Source organism: Myxocyprinus asiaticus, chromosome 14 (genome assembly GCF_019703515.2).
Source record: "Myxocyprinus asiaticus isolate MX2 ecotype Aquarium Trade chromosome 14, UBuf_Myxa_2, whole genome shotgun sequence".
Taxonomy (NCBI): Eukaryota; Metazoa; Chordata; class Actinopteri; order Cypriniformes; family Catostomidae; genus Myxocyprinus; species Myxocyprinus asiaticus.
The window spans coordinates 4584924-4606707 of NC_059357.1; the positions used below are offsets into that span (position 1 = coordinate 4584924).

General features: G+C 36.3%; 1 protein-coding gene across 12 annotated transcripts in view; it reads right to left on the bottom strand.

Moving 5' to 3' along the window:
- Positions 1 to 21784, bottom strand: part of LOC127451986 (nuclear factor 1 X-type-like) — a 212288-nt gene that overhangs the window by 23785 nt on the left and 166719 nt on the right. For 8 of the 12 annotated variants that reach the window (XR_007899180.1, XR_007899179.1, XR_007899173.1 and 5 more), the window contains 6 exons: positions 21170 to 21281; positions 20078 to 20113; positions 17600 to 17727; positions 13694 to 13768; positions 5262 to 5390; positions 57 to 235 (listed from right to left, as the gene is read on the bottom strand). Coding sequence is in view for 1 of the 12 variants with exons in the window: in XM_051717092.1 (XP_051573052.1) it covers positions 57 to 235; positions 5262 to 5390; positions 13694 to 13768; positions 17600 to 17727; positions 20078 to 20113; positions 21170 to 21281 (659 nt within the window). In the remaining 11 variants the exon portion in view is untranslated. The remainder of the gene's footprint in view (positions 1 to 56; positions 236 to 5261; positions 5391 to 13693; positions 13769 to 17599; positions 17728 to 20077; positions 20114 to 21169; positions 21282 to 21784) is intronic. The other 4 variants (XR_007899178.1, XR_007899177.1, XR_007899174.1 and 1 more) reach the window with 4 other exon arrangements.

The window sequence follows — 21784 nt, forward strand, 5'->3', positions numbered from 1 at the left end:
AACAGCAATAACTAACCTGAGGTCATCACTTCCTGTATGATGTCACTTCCTCTTACCTGGCCGCTAGCCTGTCCTGATCCGTCGGCACACACAAACTGCACAAACTCCTTGAGTGGGTCCTGGCCTGGGTGGTGGTGGTATCTGATCGTGGGGTGAGTGAAATACGGACTGGACTGTTGAATGATGGAGGGCGAGGGGAAGTGAAGGGAAGAAGCTGAGGCACGGGGACTTCCTGCTACAGAAAAATAGATAGAGAGAGAGAGGTTAGTGATATTTAGATTATACAAATAGCACTAGTATATTAGTATTGAGGCCAAGAGAGCTGACACACACTGATACAATAGATGACATGAGATGAAAGTGATTCTAATTAGTTCATTAAAATTGTGTGTATGTGTGTGTTAAGACAAGGGTATATTATTTTCGCGTACCGTTCCGTTTCGCGCACGGTCGAGCACTCTAGAATTTCAAAGTATACTCTTTTGATCGTGAGCCCATACAGATGCGTTCAACGATGACATGCAAAGACGCGGACTATCCGCGTGTCTAGAAAAACTGGGCTGCAAGAGGACAGTCGATGATGAAATTTGCATCATGCAGATGTCCATGCAGATGTCCTCAAAGCAAATATTATTCCTAAATAGTTTTTTTTATTATTTAATATATTTTTTAATTAGGATAAGGGTTAGAGATTGGATTAGGGTCATAGTCTGTAGTAATTATAGGTAGCTTTACATAAAAACAATATATGTGAATGTGAAATAAATGTGGGTAGGTGTGAATGTGGGTGACTAAGCCAACTGGGTCTGGGTATTTCTAACTCACAATACACATTGTGATATGTCCTTATGTGATACATAATAACATATCATAAATTGGTCATCATTGAGTGGCAATTTGCTTCACATTTGTCCAGTATGGTGCCTCATAAAAGCAGCTCTGACCAGAATGAGAAATGCCATTTTCAGAGTTTGCTTTTATTTAGACAACATTTTCTTCATTAATTGAACTGTAGAAAATGGTATGAATGCACACATTAATAAATAAAAATATTGATACAAATGATCTAGGTCTCGATGCAAAGATTCATTCTCATTTGCATTAAAGGATTATTCCGGGTTCAAATTAAGCTCAATCAACTGCGTTAGTGGCATGATGAAGTCATTACCCATACTTAATTGAATTGTAGAACATATTTAACAAGTAATTTCATGTCTTTCTATCAGATTAAGTCAATTCCATTGAGCCAACATAATTTAGTCGGATTAGGTCAAATTAACGTACTATAGAAAATTTTACTTAACTTCAATAGGTTCGTCAAACTCAGTTTACTAAGGTTTCATTCATTCATTTTCTAATGTTGGTCTAACTTGATTTATTTTAGTAATCATGAGTATACGCCAGGTGTAAGGACAGTAGTGATGGGCACTTTTGAAACACGCTACATGAAGCTTTGAAACCTTTACGAATCATTTGTTTCGAACCAATGATTTGGAGCACGTATCAAACTAGCCAAGACACGTGATTTCAGCAAACGAGGCTTCTTTACGTCATACTGTTTCGAAACAGTTTCGAAACATTTCTTAATGTTTCTTGGTTAGGCTAGGGGGCCTCTTCCCATAATAATAATAAAAAAGAAGCAACAATCTCGGTTCATCAACATTATGGCACAAATGCTGTCGATTGAGCCATACTTGTATTGAACCCAGAGCATTCCTTTCAGAGTAACATTAAGTCCATCTCTTGATTGGTGTGTGGAGGGGTGAGCTCTTTCTCCTCCAGCCAAACAAGGCCCCCAGCTGCCCAGGACAGTTTGCCAACTTCCACAGCTACTCTGTTACCCAGACGCTCCCAGCCAAAGCCCTGCTTTTCACTCTCACTGCCGTCCAGACTGCTATTCCCTCCTCTTCCTCCATTGCTTTCACTCTTTCATCATCCAGCCTTTAATCCCATTAGGAAATGGGATGGAGCCAAGGTCTCAAGAAGGAGGCAAATGGCAGTATAAACTAGTGCCACCAAAGACCCCCTCCTACTTGGATTAGCTGCACAACAACAGCTCTAAACACCCGTAAGACACAAAACACCACATGGCCATACACCAACAGGGCATCGCATAGCATAAGGCCATGTCTCCATCCAAATGGACGACACTAAGCAAAAAACCCAGCAGAATGACAAAACGAGCAAACGCAAAGAAAGAAGACCGTTAAGATAATCCACAATCTTTCAGTGTATTGTAGTGGTTAAGGGGTATAGCTCATTGATGGTGCATTTAACTGAAGATCAAGAAGTCCCTCAAAAGAATGAACAAGCGTTAAATTTGTAAAACAGTCTTGAACTAAAAATATTCAAAACCCACTGTGATCGCACAATTTTGTTGCTGTTTTGCAGTTTTCCACTCATTTATTTCCTTTTTTCTCTTCTTTATTAATGGATAATATATGAAAAAGAAACTGGAACACCTTTAAACATTCAAAGAGATTTATTATGGTATAAGTGTTGTACAGTATTATAGAATAGTTAATAACTTTTGGCTGCCTTTAAGTGCTCCTGCGACAAAATACAGAAGAAGCCAAACTAAAACTAAAACAATGAACGATGGCAAAAGCTCTTTTTTCTGTTCTACAAGTGAACAAATGAAAGTGAATACACATCCGTGGCTTTTAAACAACCTATATGATTTATTAATGCATAGCATCTAGCATATTATTAACTAGATATGTAATAGGTGTCGAGACAAACTTAGATGTTGGCTTGACAAAACCTGGTCTGAAATTTTAAGAAAGCTGACAGACAGATAGATAGATAGATAGATTACATTTAAGTTTTTGACAGTTTGAGTTTGAGTAGTCTAGGGTCATTTAAACAATCAGTCAATGTAACTCTATGGGATTTTTCAGATTTTTGATCATCTGCTTTGCGAAAATCGTAAGTCTGATCAGTTAGAAAAGATATAGCACACTAAAGCCTGATTTATACTATGGAAGAAGCCAAGCTTTTTTCTCCTGGACGAACTAAAGAACCCTAGGCGAACGAAGCCAGCGTTTATACTATGCACAACATCGTTTTAAAATTAGTTTGTTGAGGGTGACGTCATGGAAGGCTGTCAACTCTCTGGCGGACGACACATCAGGTAAGAGAGATGGGCTTCAAAGTGATCCATTTTAATGACAGTAACCTAGCTAACAACTCCATAGCTGGCATGCGCGATTGTAAATGAACATCGTCACATCAAAATCACAGCCACGATTAGTTTTAACCAATCAACAATGCTCTTCCATCAGCTGTGATCTCCTAGGACAAGAATTTCAGAGAGGAACGCGAACAGAAGAAATATCACCAAACAAACACATTGGCAGTAAAATAACATCACTGCATTTCGTCATTATTTGTAGGCCAACTAGGCAAAGCCTGTTCACCCAGTACGTGTAAATTAGCCTTAAAAGAATAGTTCACCCAAAAATAAAAATTCTCTGATGATTGACTCACCTTTAAGCCATCCCAGATATGTACGACTTTAATTCTTCAGCAAAACCGAAATGAAGATTTTTATAAGCACATTTCAGCTCTTTTTGTCCATACAATGCAAGATAATGGGTGCCATTAGACTGCTGGATATTTGACGGTCCAAAAGGCATATTTAGGCAGTAATAATCCACAGTAATCCACAGTTGATCAATTAATGTCTTCCGAAGAAAACTGATAGGTTGGTGTAAGAAACAAATGAACCTTAAATCATTGCTTCTGCCCCAGTACTGTATTGCTGTTTGAAATGACCTAACTTTTGCATGACGTTCGTTTCTCTGTTGTATACAAAGTGCGCGCTTCCGACTTCTCGCGTGAATGCGCCATTGCGCTTACGTCACTGATGCATCGACTGCTGGCAGGAAGCGATTTTTTAAAGTTAAAAACGTTTTGATTATTGATTTATTTTTTACACAAACCTATCGATTTGATACAGAAGACATTAATTGATCGACTGGTGTCGTGTGGATTACTTTTATGCTGCCTAAATTTGCCTTTTGGACCATCAAACAGCCAGCAGCCTGCACTGACAACTGAATGGACAAACTGAGCTGAGAACTGCTTATAAAAATCTTTATTTCAGTTCTGCTGAAGAAAGAAAGTCATACACATCTGGGATGGCTTAAAAGTGAGTCAGTCATGAAAGGATTTTCATTTTTGGGTGAACTAATCCCTTTAAGTCTGAAGGTCTGTGCAAAGTTTGGTGCATGAAGCTCTAGGAGGAGTTAAAATCTAAAGAATAATACTACACTTAAAAAGTCGATCAGTCAAGCCAACTTAATTTGCATAAAACAAACCACGAAGGGCGAGTCATTAGCTTTACATAAATGATTATTTTTTAAATAAAATAATTTTGCAAAATCATTGCTTTCCATCAACTTTTATCATAACTCTGCAACTTGGGTATCATCTAGAATTCCAACTGGTAAATACGACTTCGCTTCGTCATTCATGTGTTCAGAACTCGTAATTACGATATTTCCGAATCCACTTGAAGGCTGCATATGTACTTTGTGCTATCTTTAGTCAATTTGAAACGGCATTCGCAACCTCTTTTACTTTCGTAATGTGACACATTCAAATCAAGCAGGTTGGACTGCAGTGTGCTTTTGTGGATTGCTATGTGAATTTGTGTGTTTTGATTCTGTCTTATCTCTATATTAAACAATCAAAAATGTTGGGCAGAACTTGATTTAATTAATTGGGAATTAATTGGATTATGAAGACTGGGTTTAGCGCCAGGCCTGAAAGCAGTTTCACTAAAACAGTGCCTCAGTAGATATTTGGCTAATAATTAGCATTATCCAGTAGCCCATGTGGCCTCGATGATGTCAGCAGAGTTGTTTTAGAAGCGGAGCAAGCTATTTCATTTTGATAAAAGATTACAAAGACATTTTTAATCATTTCTAATAACATTTAATACAAATATTGTATGTTTCTAGCAAAGAGAAAATGCAGAAAAATGAAGAAACCAATTACCAACCAATCACACTGACAGACAGACAGACAAAAAGACAAATCAGCCTCAATACAGGGGAAAAAAAGGGTGGGGAGTAGGACGTATGACAAATGCCCAACCATGAGTGCCTTCACCCAACCCAACCATGGTAAAAACACAGCCTCGGCTCTCCCCAAAATTCACCACATCCAACCCCACCAAGCGCTACACCTGCGAGGGGGCTTGAGGGATCAGGGACAGGAAGGGAGGGAGATGGGGGGGGGCTCTGAACTCTCACCTGGTCTCACACCTGCCAGCATGGGCAGCGGGTGATGGGTGAACGGCATGCGGGCAGACCTCGTATGGCCGGACAGAGTGCTGAAATCGAATTTCCCCGGCTTCTTAAGAGAACCAGGCGACGAGAGCCCTGGTAAAAATGGGATCAACAAAATGGCAGAACAAAGATGTGGATTTAATCAAACACGGTTTTGCTTCTTGATCTTTATCTAAAAAAATATATATAATTTAAAAAAAAAATCTTATCTATATAAAAGTTCTACAGATTTTATTAGAATCTTACCAAAAATGTTTAATCTACAAATAAGACACTGCTAGGCTTTGTTGTATCTCGTTTTTGTTTGTTTGTTGTAAAGTATAGAGAAGCAATCAGTCAGGTCCAAGGTGCCAGCATTTCTTTAAAGCAGTGGAGTGCAGAAAAGAGTGGGATAAGGTCAGGATAGGGCTTGATAGGGTTGGGAAGGGTCTCTATGCTATTGTAAATGAGAAAAATAGTCCATGGTAACACATCCCACAATGAACTGTCTGTTTGCCTGTCTGTCTCACCAAATCTCAAAGACAAAAGTATTGTGTCAAAGGATGACTCTCATGAGACCTGACAAGAAAATGTCCTGAAATCCAAAATCAAAAAGAAACAATTAAGAAATGATATATTGCATATAGAAAATGAAGCCTATATTAGGGCCATTACGATGTGACATTATTTTCATGACACACGTTACTGTAATACAGCAAACAAATATATCTGTTACGGTAATGAGAAATCAGGGGGAGTGGTTTATGTAAAACATCCTGATGCATTAATGATGCAACAATGCAAAAAATGTAAGCCTCTTTTTCTTTATGCAAAATGTCATTTCATATTTATTATTTGTATTGATTTGGGATTCAATAAAACCAGAACTTTTTCTTGACATGTTTTTGACACGAGAATCCCTCCAAAGCATAAATGTCACGATTTTGCCACTATTTTCTACAATCTTTACACTATATTTGTCAAGAAAGGCAATTAAAGCAATTCCACTTGCTTTACTAATTCAATTACTTTAATAAAATAATAATATCATTTATAAAAGTACAATGAGCTTTATATAAATATGTAAATATAAATGTTCAATCTAGACATCGGCCATATTATAGTATTCTAATAAAGTCAGTGCTGAGAGAAAAACTAAAGAGTAAAACACATGCGGTTCTGTTTCCAGTGGCAGGTTTGTACCCTCATGCCAGAAAGAGGAGGACAGGCGGGGGCCTCAATGTGCGAATGATGAGGGAGGAATTATGGTAAATGAAAAGAGAAAGTGTGTGCTGGTTTAGTCCTGTCATATATAAAAGCACTTTAATGTGTCCTCCTGATCTTATAAATGTCAAATGGAGGCCGCAGTGCTGCTAGCTTGAGCTGTCCAGTGCTTGCACAGTTACTTTGGCAAAAACACGAGGGCTGAATATATGCCCGGCTCACCCAGTGACCCAGAAACATGGCCAAACATGTCAGGACTCGGGAAGGAACGGAAAAGGAGTTTACGATCAATCTTGTGGCTGGTTTTGAGAGAAACTGTTGTAATAAGTGGTGATTTAAATACCCAATTTAAGATTTTAAAGACGGGGCTGTTCAGAGACACGTACGGAAGCCACATCATCTTTTGCCACATTTGCTTTTGTAATGATATCTTTATATCTCTCTATATGCATCTCATTTTCAAATGTACAAACAAATCAAAAGGTATGTACAATTACAGTACATACATGTGGATTTTAAGCATACTTGTGTGTTACCGTAAAACTGTGAATATTCAAAAACATTTTCCCTTTGTTGTACTATGTTTTTCATGTACATAAACAGACTTTATGGTTCATTAGTGTGTTTTAAAGTAAGATGATTTCATAGGAGGCGTTAAAAGCAACAATGTCTCTGAGAAAATGAGTGTTGCTATTTACACAAGATCACAAAGCATTTGTTTGTTTGTTTTTTGCTTAAAACCCTAAAACCTCACAAACCCTAAAGATAATTCACTACTATGTATCATTATTTACTATGGGAGAGCAAAACCAAGAGGTCAAATGATTTTTCATAAAGAAGACATAATTGTGTACAGCACGAACAACAAAGTTTTTATGCAGTTTCATGCAAAAAAAGGTAGAAAAAGGTCTGTACTGCTGCAAACAAGATAATACTGTCCGTACTATTGCAAAAAAAAAAAAAAGAAAACACTCTTCATACTATTGCAAACAAAGCAGTTAACACTGCCTAAACTTAAAACAAAAAGCAAAATAAATAAATAAATAAATAAATAAATAAAATACACTGTCTCTACTATTTCTAGCAACAAAAAAAGATACTGTCCATACCATTGCAAAAAAAAAAGAAAAAAAGAAAAAGAAAACACTCTTCGTACTATTGCAAACAAAAGAGTTAACACTGCCTATACTTAAAACAAAAAGCAAAAAAACAAGCAAATTTTATAAATAAAAAAAATAGACTGTCTCTACTATTGCTAGCAACAAAAAAAGATAATACTGTCCATACTATTGCAAACAAAAAGATAATTCTACCTGTACTATTGCGAAAAAAAAAAAAAAAAAAATAAAAACGCCAGTTCTTTGCAAAAAACATCCATACTATTGCAAACAAAGGAAAAAATAGTTTCTCTACAATCAGTAACAAAAAGATACTTTCCATACTGCTGCAAACAAAAAAGATAATGCTATTCATACAGTACTATTGCAAACAAAAGATGATACTACACGTACTATTGAAAGCAAAAAAGATAAAAATGCCCGGACTTTGCCACAAAAAAACAAAACAAAAAACTTCTGTACTACTGCAAACAAAGGCAAACAATTACTATTGCAAACAAAAAAGATAACAATACCTGTACTTTTGCAAAAAAAAAAAAAAACAACAATAAAAACAAACATCTGTACTACTGCAAAGCCAAAAAAATACTGTCAGTACTATTGCTAACAAAAAAGATACTTTCCGTAACATTGCTAACAAAGAGATAGTACTATCTATCATTTTCCAAACAAAAAAGATAACACTGTCCTTACTATTGCAAACAAAAAAGATAAAAATGCCTGTACTTTTCAAAAATAAATAAATAAATAAATAAAATCTGCAAACAAAAGCAAAGAAAAAACAAAACTGTCAGTACCATTGCAAACAAAAGGATAGTACTATCTATACTTTTCCAAACAAAAAAGATAACACTCTCCGTACTATTGCAAACAAAAAAAGATAACAATGCCTGTACTTAAAAAAAACAAAACAAAACAAAATACACAAAAAACACACATCCATACTGCTGCAAACAAAGGCAAAAAACACTGTCAGTACTACTGCAAACAAAAAGGATACTTTCTGTACTAACAACAAATATAATACGTTCCATACTATTGCAAACAAAGAGATAGTACTACCTATACTTTTCCAAACAAAAAAGATAACACTGTCCATACTATTGCAAAAAAAATAAATAAATAAAATAACACAGCCCATACTTTTTCAAAAAACAAACAAACAAACAAACAAAAACATCTTTACTACCGCAAAGTAAAAAAAGATACTGTCTGTACGATTGCAAACAAAAAATATAATACTGTCTGTGCTAATACAAACAAAAATTACAGTATGTCTAACATCACAGTCTAACATAATAATTATATATGTCAGCTTGTGGCTACAATCACCATTTAATTAATTTAAACATATGCATCTCTGTGAGTGGCTGAAAACCAAACTAAAGCCTTTAGAGTTACAGTTGACACAGGTTTCTATGATTTTACTCTTAATGTGTTAGCACATGCCTGCTTGTGTGTGTCAATGTGTAAATGTGTGTGCATGGCAATATCACTGGTCTTGTGCCAGGCCTGACACTCAGGCAGACTGGCAGAAAATGAAATGCTCCTATGACCTTCTAGTCTCACCACACTAACAAGCTGGCTGAAAATATCACTTAAACAGCCTACACACACACACACACACACACACACACACACACACACACACATGTTGTTCTCAAACAGGTTTCCTGAATACTTCCTCCATCTACCATTAGTCATACAAACCTGCCCAGAAACTGCTGTTTTGTCGGGCTGGTCAGAATGCTCAGATAAACAGAACAATGTTTTGAAAGCGCCACAGAGCCACAGTGTTTACACAACCTAAAATATGGCTTACTTATAGTTGTCTCTGCATTATGCTGGGATAGAAGAAAGTATTTTAATATCCACAAAAATTACACACAACTTTTAAATGAAACAAAACTGAGACTTTCATTAAATCTGAGCTTTGAAAGAGCAACCTCTGAGAATTAGAAATTCTCCTCTGGGAAGGCACAAATCCAAGCACAAATCAGTTTACAGTGATACTACGCTGTCTGTTCTCTAACATCAACAAAATCGTCATAAACAGACGCTCACAGATGTAATGCCAAAGTCTAAACAGGAGGAACGAGTTAGGGAAAGGACAGAATGAAAAGAGGGAGAAGATGGCATCTATGGACACCCCAGGCAAAAGTGAAGGATACAGTGTATGAATGAAGTGGGAGTTCACAGACTGCTCGTGTAAGCAGGCGACACCAGATTTAATGATAAATGACACCATCACCTTGCAGCGTTGCCAAAGCCTCATTCAGGTAGGGAATCACATTTGGAGTGTAGCGCACTTCACACACTCACACACACACACACACTCTTGAGCACCACCACCACCATCAACGTAACAGATGTCTTCTGTAACCCAGCAGCTCCCATCGCTGTTCGACAGATGGAGGGACCATCTGCCAGAGTTCTGCTGCTCTCCAGACTCTCTGTGTGTGTGTGTGTGTGTGTGTGTTGAGGGGTGGGTGTAAATATGTGTGTGTGTTCTGTATTCCCATGACATCAGGAGCACCTGAGCATGCTGGCATTTTTTTGGTGGGATTTACCCGTTTCCCTGGATTAACTTCTGTGATTGTGTGTGTTTGTGTGCGCTTACCCTGACATGTGGGCAGAAGTGAATGTGTTGTTTAGATGATGATGGATAGGGATGTGCCCGAAGCTGAATACCTTATTCGGAAAGGCACGAATAATTACTTCAAAACGAATAACGGATTCATCCGAATAAAAGAAAAAACATTCGTATGACTGAATCTCCAAGAGGCACAAGGATAAAGTGACATTTTAAATAAACATATCCAAAATGACAAAGAATTTATGAATCTGTGCGGCCAATATTTCTAAAGTGTAAACCTTATGAATGAAAATGTGCACGTTATGATTTCAGATCAGATGTGCGTGGTCTCGACTCTCTGTTAATCGTGCGCGTCTGGAGCTTATCAAGTTTAATGTTAACTAAAATACGACATCGTATACACTTTCCATTTCATGAAATGTCTATGTTAATGTATCACACGATTCACACGTGATTCCCATGTATTCATTTATAGTCTAAACCTGAGCGCGATGTTAAATTACAGACCTGAAGTGACGATTTCACGTCGGAGCTTGTCTATCCGTCTCTTAAAGTTGACCACATTTATATTCACATCAGTGATTAAGGTAATTAACTGGTTAAGACTTTATTCCAAAAAAAAGTTAAAATGCTCCATAGAGTATTCATCTATTAGGAATATTCCTGCTTATGTAAAATGAAAAAACTGAAACATGCTCTTTTTTTCTTCTTCTTTAAACTGTGCTAAATTTGAAAATGTTGTGTTCTTGAACTCTGTTAAGGCACTTTATAAATGTAACATTATTATTATTATTATTTAACTAAATAATGGTGTCCTATCGGAGGCCTGGGTAGCTCAGTGAGTACTGACGCTGACTACCACCCCTGGAATCGTGAGTTCGAATCCAGTACGTGCTGAGTGACTCCAGCCAGGTCTCCTAAGCAACCAAATTGGCCTGGTTGCTAGGGAGGGTAGAGTCACATGGGGTAACCTACTCGTGGTCGCGATTAGTGGTTCTCGCTCTCAGTGGGGCGTGTGGTAAGTTGTGTGTGGATCGCGGAGAGTAGCATGAGCCTCCACATGCTGTGAGTCTCCGTGGTGTCATGCACAGTGAGCCACGTGATAAGATGCGCGGATTGATTGTCTCAGAAGCGACTGAGACTTGTCCTCCGCCACCCGGATTGAGGTGAGTAACCATGCCACCACGAGGACCTACTAAGTAGTGGGAATTGGGCATTCCAAATTGGGAGAAAAGGGGATAAAATAATAATAATAATTAAAAATAATAATAATAATAATGGTGTCCTATCGTAAAAATTCCTTAAAGACTTACGGGATTTTCACCTGTTTGTAGGTTATATTGATTTTATTTTAACTGATTTTAATGTTTGAATTTGTATTTATCATTCACTGCAAAATGTGTGCTTGACATTTCAAATTTTGCTTGACACCTCCTGCCTCCAGAATAATGTTGTTATACATGCACAGACAAACAAAAATTCTGTTTCATGCAGATATTAATATCTGAAATACCAGGAGAAACCACAAAATATTCACAGTTAATGAAGCCTACAAATTCAGCTTCTGGTAAGAAAAAACAAAACAATAAAATTATTGTATAATAATAATAATAATAATTTGTATTATTATTAGGCTATTATTATGATAAAGCATATACAAGGCATATTTCATTAATAGAATTTTGACGCACTTTCGGTTTAAACTCCGCCCACACGGTTCTATCCGAATACAGAGACAAATACTGATAATTTTGTCATATAAACAGATACAGATACAAATACAGTCAACAGCTTCGATGCACACCCATAATCATGGACCCTTACAGCTTTCCTTGGTTTGATATCTCATTACCACTCTAGATAAATAATTGATTGGCTGGAAGATTGCTTATTGCATTGAAAGTAAACATAAAACAGAATTTGCAACTAATTTTATTTTGCTAATGTGACATATTTTAGAGTTATACGGGATATATATATATATATATATATATATATATATATATAAAAACAGATGTTACAAACCAAAATAGACTCAGAGCATCTTTTAAAATCTATTGATATTTGCTATTATTGACATAACCATTATTTTGTTAACATTAACCGGCATTTAAATACTGCGTTAACTAGCCTGAAACTATGTCTAAAGAGCCTTTTAGCTATTGGTTGACATTATTTTCACTGCCCACGAGGCCTAGGTGACATCACCTGAATTGGAAAGTGGTTTCAGAGGCGGAGCAAGATATTACATTTTGATGAAAGATTATAAAGGCAAACATTTGTTTTGTTTTTTTTTTGTCCAGGAATGCATATTAAAGAAATGTTCCAGGTTCAATAAAAGTTGAGCTCAATTTACAGCATTTGTGGCGTAATGTTGATCATCACAAAAAAAAAAAATTGAATTGTTCCTCCGTTATAAAAAAAGAAGCAGCAAAAATCGCAGTTACAGAAATGCACTTGCAATGGAAGTCAATGGGGCCAGTGCATAAACATTAAAATACACATTGTTTCAGAAGTATATCCACAAGATGTAAACATTATACATGTTTACTTGGTTGTAGTGAGATAAAATGGCTTAATAACATTTTCTGTGTAAAGTTATATCCAATATTACAACTTAGTAATCATGACAACAAAACCCTGTAATCCCAGAATTGGATATAACTCCACAATTATAAGGTTATTAATCAATTTTATCACACTAAAATCATGTAAACATGTATAATGTTTATATCTTGTGGCTATACTTTTGAAACATTGTGTATTTCAATGTTTATGGACTGGCCCCATTCACTTCTATTGTAACACCTCACTGTAACCACTTTTTTTTTGGGGCGAATCAAAATTACTTTTGTGGTAATAAACATAATTCCACAAATGCTATCAATTGAGCTAAACTTGTATTCAACCTGGAACATTTATTTAATAAAGTAAACTGGGTCAGATTTGGTTTCATGTTGACTTTAAATTCCTCCCCACACACAGATAATGGGATTACCCCAGGTATTAAAATCCCTAAAAATAGCTGTTAATAGGCATGCTTGATTTCAGAATCACTTAGCAAAATAAAATGAAGAAATATATATGAAGTAAATCTTTAGAAAGGCCCGTTGTATAGCAACAAAACAGCCATGTTTGTCTCTTTATGTTTGGAATTGTGATAAAAAATCAGGATTTGGACTTCCACATCAGTCCAGAGGGATCATATGTGAGAATCTAATGCAGACAATGGACAAACAGAACGATTTCTGATGTATAAAACAAAATAAAAGCACATTCACAGGCGAAAAACACCCGCTACCTCATAATACCAGGAAACAGCGAATCGCATAGAAGGGATGAAAAGTGTGATGCAGTATAGAGAGTTTCAGTGGTCAGGAGAAAGAGAGAGATAGGGGCACATAGAATACAGTTGTGCATGTACAGGTGTAAATGTTATATACATTGATATATATAATATGAGGGGAATGTTGTCTAACCATGGTAAGGAAACTGCACGCCATCATTTTCATGTTTTATCTTCCTCTCCTGCATACTGGCCAAATGGTGTTGCACTGAAAAACCCAAACAGGGAAGAAGAATACAGTTAACAATGAAAGAGACATAAATACAGATTGTTTATTTAGGGGGGTTGGAGAGAATTTGGGACCACTGTTGCATCATCAATAAATTTGGACATACAGTAAGCACTACACAGTACACAGACTTTAGGATATGTTATATTCATGTGGTCAAAGACAGCATTTCTCACTATCTTGCCAGGACACTAAGTCCAATCTAAGGGCACCAAAACAGTACAGACTACACACCACACAAACTGTCCAATCGCTTTGGCTGAAATAGAGGGGCGGAACATAACAGGATATGTCACAATTTGCATACTATCCATCTTTAATTGTATGCAAGATAAGAATTATTGTCTCTGAAATCATAATAGGCTAAAAAAAAAAAAAAAAAATGGTGTCATAGATTCCTTTTAGATATCGTTTTTCTGGTGGATTTTCAAAGTATGCATCTCTGCATAATTTTTAAGGATAAAACTGCCCACAATCTCACAAAAACTGCTCTCTCGCCTTTCTTTCTGTTGTAGGAAATTGCAAAGGAGAATGAGGATTAAGCTGAAACAGCTGTTTTTAAATGTATGAACCTGAAAAATGATGTAATAATTAATATAAGGTAATGAATTTAGTAGATGCTAACTTTTACATGGAGATAGGCAATGGAGATAGTATGGAGATAATATGGAGATAGTATCCAGCAAGGGGGGTCTGTTGTATCAAGATGCAATTTTATGACAAAAAAAAAAAAAAAAAGAATTAATTAGAAATATGAATGAATTAGGCTAAAAGTGTTCTTAATAAATTAAACATTACATTATAAAGTGGAAAAAAAAAAAAAAAACATAAAAAATGCTGCACAATCTGATGCAATCAGACATGCTAAGATGTCATTTATGCTAAAAGGCTAAACTCAAGCCTCAGAATAAACTCTAAACATTTAAACATGCTATATAAACAGAAATTCACAAAACAGACATTCACACCGCATCTTTACCAAACCATCAATCTTTCTGTATTTGTCTCTGCTTGCTTTTAAATCTGTCTGACTTTCTAGCTAGCTCCTAAACGGAGTTTGTTTAGACATGGTAAAACTGTCTCATGTATAGGACAAATGCAATCAAAAACTAACTCTAAGAAATTGTCATCTTGTCTCATATTTATGTACGCTGGAAACATCTCTACTTCTTTTGAAGTCTAATTACTATTACATGTAATCAGGGTTGGGAGGGTTACTTTTGAAATGTATTCCACTACAGATTACATATTACATGCTGTAAAATGTCATTTGTAACGTATTTCGTTAGATTACTCAAAGTCAGTAACGTATTCTAAATACTTTGGATTACTTCTTCAGCACTGGAAGATTTTTTCACTTGTTTTGACTATAAAAACTCTGCCAGTACAGTAAGACAAAATACACATGTTAAAAATACATTCTCTGAAAAACCGAAATATCTTATGCAGTGTTGTTTCTAAAACAAGATAAAGTAAATTTAACTTGTTTTAAGGTTTTTTTTTCAGATTTTTACCCTAAGGTCAAAGGTCACTAGAGAGAATAAATAAATAAATAAATAAAGATATTTTATGATCGCATCATTTATATGGATAAATGTTTTCCAACTGAATAGAATAAATATTAAATTTAACAAAATACAATAAAATGCAAAGTAATCTCTTCAGTAATCCAAATTCTTTTTGAATGTAACTGTATTCTGATTACTAATGATTTAAATTGTAACTGTAGTGGAATACAGTTACTTATATTTTGTATTTTAAATACGTAATCCCAAGTGTTTTGGTATATGTGGTGATGTGGGCGTGGCCGAGCGACGTCTGTGGAGAGCGAAGCCGGGAGAGGAAGAACGGTAAGGATTGACACCTGTGGGCAATCACCTCTAACAGCTGTTTTGTGTTGCAGTGAGAGCTGGAGTGGGATAAAAGTGCAATCCAAACCGCCGGAGGAGAAAGAGAGAGATGCACGCAGCAGAGTTGAGCTGTGTGTTTATTTGTTGTACTGAAAAGTAAACCATTTGTTGTGACACTGAAAAGTGTATAAAAATAAAGTCTTGCATTGGACTTTTACCCGGTCCTCGCTTCCTCCTTAAGAAGAGAACTAGAGATCTGTCAGAGTATAAATGCCACAATTTGCAATTTACTATTACACTTCCAACTCTGTTTCAGCCCCAATTCATTACATGCACATCTGAATTACGGTTGAGATGGTGATCGTGAGTGCTTTTAAGTCCCAAAACACCCAAATCAATTATCAGAGAGATAACACTTCCAATCTCACTGAGTTATTGTTGCTGTTATCTTTGTTTATTCTCATGTTCTACTGATGTTTGGGAAGATGGTGAACAAGCACAGGAGGAAATATAGAGAGACAGGAGGAGGGAGAGAGAGAGAGACAAGTTAAACTGGGTAAATGGACAAAAGGATGGACAGAAAGTGAAAATAAAGTCTGGCCCCTTCACACAGTCTCTATGTCCACTCACTTTGGTGTTCCTTCAGTACATATAGTGTTCAATTTGAGTCCTAATCGAATCAGACAGACTGCTGACAGAGAAGGTGGCATATTTTAAGGAGCAATATGTAACATTGACATCAAGTGTTTAAAATGGGTACTGCAGTCCAAATTCAAAATATTGGAGAGAGTTGTCTCCCCCGCCCCCTCCTCCCTAGACTCCAAGCTCACGCGGATTGCCAGGTTGAGGACACGCAACAGGAACGAGCAAACTGACAATAGTACTGTAACAATCAAACTGTAAGTTGATCAGCTAATGTATACGTTTGCAATGTTTTTATTGTTTGCAAATTATAAACCAGCTCATGTGGATTTTTTATAACTATTGCTGGCTTCCATGGCTGCAGTGCGCTGTGTTTGCCCGCTAACTTGTTCCAAATCTGGCAAACCAGGGGGGTTGAAATACTACTGGGAAATGGGCAGGATCACACGGGCCAAAACACAAACACAAATTCCGGCCTGGAACGGACATTTCAAAGTAGAATATACTGGCTGTAGCATTGTTCTCGGAGAAGCCATTATTTCAACTTAGCATGTTTCCTAAATCTCTGATAACATATTATGAAAATTTTATGCTTTAATACAGTAAATATATTACATATTGCACCTTTAATGTGATGTAGACGAGGAACAAGGCTTTGAGAGACAGTAGTACAGTTCATTAAATATTTCGTACTGTTTGTAACTGGGCGTCAATCGCTTAGCCACTGAAACATTACAAAAATAATCCTTCCAATAAACAGATTGTTCTCTATGCACATAAGATGTTTTTTGGTCTTTAGTGTTTTCACTCACAATGGCATCTGTTTTTAGCAGATAATGTGATGTTTAGCGTATAAAATTAGTAAAAATTGCCAAATAGTAATAAAATAAAAACCACGTTGATCCATTATGCTGATACTTTACAGAGTCGCCGTCTTTTGACAGTGCCTCTCCCTAATGGGTAGATGACATAAAGCGATGGCCCGAGGTTAGTTATGTTGATATCACTGTTATGACAGCCAACAACATCACAAGTTGAGCCTAAACTTATTTTAACTCCAACTAGCACTTAAACTAGTCGTTGTTCTCCATCTGGATTGCTCGATTCGGTAGTTTTTACATTGCTTCTTAAGGAGATCGGAACCAGAAAACAGTCCAGCGGCAATCAGAATCATCAAGGCGCCTTCTAGTGGATACTCAGGAAAACTGTGCATGCTATATCACATGCTAGCCAAGATTTTACTTTAGATGTCTAGATGAGTGAAGGTCAGTTCAGACTGTGTGAAGAGTACAAGAGCTGGTGGGTAATTTGACTGTACCTGCATCAACATCATTAGGCCAGCCGCTGGGCTGAGATGCTCCTGGTGCTGGAGAACGACCTGAATAGAAGACATCATCCACCGGGCTCTCCATTTCACTGTCATCAATGGATTTACGCTTGTTGGAGCTGAGAGAAAGAAAGATACAAAGGGATGAAAGTAAGAGAATTTCTTAATGCAAATTTTTGCAATTGTCATAATTTGAGCAATCAGTGCTGTGAAATGTCTGCAAGTTCCTCATTATTAATGAAGCATAATTGTTGAGATAATCCCACTTAGTTTAATATGGTCTTTAATGAGGTAAACCATCAGTGGTGACCTCAAAACTAAATTTATAGATATAGTTCCAGACATGTAAACAGTGGGTAATAGTTGTCCTTTATGGGTGCTACACAGTGATATACACAATCGTCATTAAGCACGACATTGACTGCCCACTTTTTTGACCACAGTATTATTCCCATAGGGATTGTTATAAAATCCTTCATCAAAGAGTTCTAAGCCATGAACCAAACCAACCAGCTCTGAGGTGAATCACAACATTTAAAACTTTGATTTGAAGCAAAAAGACAAAAAGACAAAGGTACAAGACTGTACACTTAACATCTTCAATGAGGGAATGAACTACAATCCCATGAAGCATTGGGAATGATGTAATCAATTAAAAATATAAAACTATTGATTTAAATTTGTTGACTGCAAGTATAGAATCAATATTTTTTAATAATTTTATTCCAAAATATACCAATAAATAAGTAGTTTGAGAGTGTAGAGGGACAGACTCTGTTGGCTGTGATTCTTTGATTGGTTGATCTCTCTTCAGCATTATGGGTATTGTAGTTCTTTACCAGGAATTCCGCTATTAAACCTATTTTTTTTTTATGAAGTCAAAATAACATGGATTGATGGCTCCAACAGAAACATATACCATCTATTAACCCCTTAAACTCAAAAGGGGGGGCGCTATATCACAAAAAAGGTTTACACTTACAATGCTAAAGTCTCCGGATACATAAGTCAGTCATATGAGGTATCATTTGAAAGCTTAGAATCTGAGCTTCTGCATTCTGCTTCTGCATCTATTCTGCATTTATGTTACTTACAATAACAAAATAAGGCCTCAAAACATTCGTGTTGAAAATTAGCGCCCCCAAAGGTAATGGGGTATAAATATTTATATAAAAATAAAAGTCCTTCACATAGCACATAAATGGACAAGTCATATATCAAATGAAAACTATCATTCTCAGGAATGTGACTGTATAGTTAATTTTATTGCCCTAATACCACAGTTCGAAAGATTTGCAAAAGAATCACAAAGTAAAATTTGATTTCTGTAAGTCATCAAATACAAACGTCTCTTTTATGTGCCGATAACTGCTGCTGTAAGCTATATAGCTAAAAACTTTATATATGCTTTTACCTTAGGGAGTTCTCTAAAAATGAACCATTGTTTACTTGTCTGTGAGCATGCTTGGCTGAATAATCCAATGTTATATCTTAGATGTCCAGAACAAAATATGCCATCCAGAAGAAAAAGAATGCAAAACAAATCATTAGAAAATATGTTTTCGACTATTGATGATAAAAACATGATTGCAAAGGGGAGGATGACACCTAGATTGAGCTTCTAGTCCACTCAGAGGCCGAGATATTCAATGAAACAACAAGGGTGGTGTTTGAACTGAAAATTAGACTGAATGTCAATGGACAAGCACATCTGTGAGGGCTAAAATGCGTTAGAGCGCCACCTACATTTCAGATCTGTATATTGTGATGGAATGTGATAGAGAAATAAAATATTTGTTTCTAGTGCTTCCTGCCATCTAGTGGAATAAATGAGACTTTTCAAAGTGAGGTTGAGCGAACAGAACCAGAATTACATGTTTACAAATTTTGGACAAAAAAAAAAAAAAAAAAAAAAAAATATATATATATATATGTTTATCATAAGATTATAAACACATACAATATTATTTATGAAAGAGTCTTTTTTTTTTTGAGTGGTTCTCTGAAAAATTAGACCATTTTTTTCAAAATCAGTCCACAGTGTATGTGAATGGTGAGCTTTTAAATTTGAGTGTGAAAAATTGTGGGCGGTAGCCCAAAAATGCACCAGAGTTTTTAACAACCTCGGAGCTTATGGTAGGTCTGTCTTTAAAGGTTTATAATTTATCGTTAAAAACCAAGTCGCCTATGGAGAAAATGAATGGGATTTTTACTTCCTCAACCCGGCTGTTGGGCGATATATTGTTTTAGCACATCTGTAACACTGTATTAACCAATCAGCATCCAGGACCAGAACTATCCTTTTTATAAATGAATTATTACAAAGATTTAATCCATCATAATCACCGATTCTAGATCACAGGTTCTTTAGCACAATGAGAGATCAGACGAGCAAAAAAAGACAGTAGAGGAAGAACTAAAGCAGGACGTGAAATTGACTACAGGAAGAGGACAAGCAGTGTGGAGTACCTCCGCGGGAGACTGGCATACAACTCCATCTCAGTCCTGCAGCGTTTGAGACACGAGGACAAGAGAGAAGGACAGGAAGAGAGAAAGAGAAAAAAACGACAACAATTAAAAAGGCGAGAGGTAGAGAAAAGAGTAGAGAGAAGATATACAGAAAAAGATAGACAGGTAGATAGACAGAAAGATATACAGGTTGAAGTACAGATACAGTGAAAGCAAGAAAGTGTGAGAGCAACAAACATGCATTAAACGGCTGAAACAGACAGATCGCCAAAAGCAGTTTAAGGGGCTGTTCACACCGAAAGCATCTTTGCGCCCATTAGTTTGACTAAATGTTTTTACTACAGTATAGAGTATGTGTGATTAAAAGTCATTTTGAGGGGATGTGAGGAGTAGCGTTTGACAACGGTCTAGAGTTGGTTAGCACACTACTGTTATGGTGGACGTATTATTTTAACTGGTTGCATAAACTACTTTGTAAAGGAAAAATACTCGGAATAAATTACTTTAAAATGCTACATGAGGTTTTCATCCGTTTGTCTGTAAGCATGTGTTTTCATGTGCATTGGTTTGGCCGACCGACATCAATTATGTTATTATATAAGTCACTTTGGACTGTAAGTCACAGGACATTTCGGGTAATGAAAAAAAGAAAAGTGACTTATATTCCAAAAAATATGGTATGCAACTTTAAGACATCATATTTATTGATTGAATGCATGGAATTTGTACATTTTTAAAAGCTAAAATGTGACCAAAATGATGAAAAACTGATTGAATAAAATGTATAAAATGAATCTATAGTTAACAGCATTAGCTGAGAGAGAATTTATTTTAATATGTAAGCAAAAATGGACATTATAACTGAAATATACCAAAATAAATTGTAATCTAATCTAATTTATTCAGAATCAAATCTGATCGAGAGCTTGTGAATCAGAATAGAATTGAATCAGGACGTCTGTAGCAATACCCAGCGCTACTCGAGACATCTAGCTTTTTTTTTTTAGCACAAGAAGTGTTCTGTTTGAACGGCTCCAAAGTCATATATAAGTGAAGTGAAAAGTCAAGGAAAGTTTGTCCGTGTGTGTTTACCTAGTCGATGGTGTGGACGTGATGGAGCGGCGACCCAGGTTGATGTTGTAATATCCTGGACTGTCGAGGTCGGCCAGAGAGAAGTTGGGTCCGGTTGCTGTAGCAACTGGGGCTGTATTAGAAAACAGAGAAGAGTTTGATTAATCATGATTAATCCCAGCATCCATCACCGTTCCCATGACAACATGATACATGAAACCTCCCAATAGTCGCGTCAGTTGTAAGATGAACGATCAAGAACAAGAGGGCAGTTTTTGGTTCTAATTGAAATGTTTATTTTAGGGCTGTTGATTTAACGCGTTAATTCAGTGTGATTAATTCCATATAAAAAAGAACACAATTAATCATATCCCCGGACCGTAATAAGGAATTTTCCTACCATCAGAGCAATTCAAGCATGAAGTACCACCTGTTTTCACTAGAGGGCAGTAAGTGAAACTCGCTGTATAGGCAATGCGCAGTTGTACAGAAAGCAAACCACACTTACCAAGAGCAGACAACAGAAGATAAGAACGCGTTCTTGCGTTCAAACACAGCTTGATGGAGCGCAAATCCAAATGCAGGGATCTCAAGACGTGTTTTTCTAAGTTTCAAACTACGTTTAACTTGAAACAG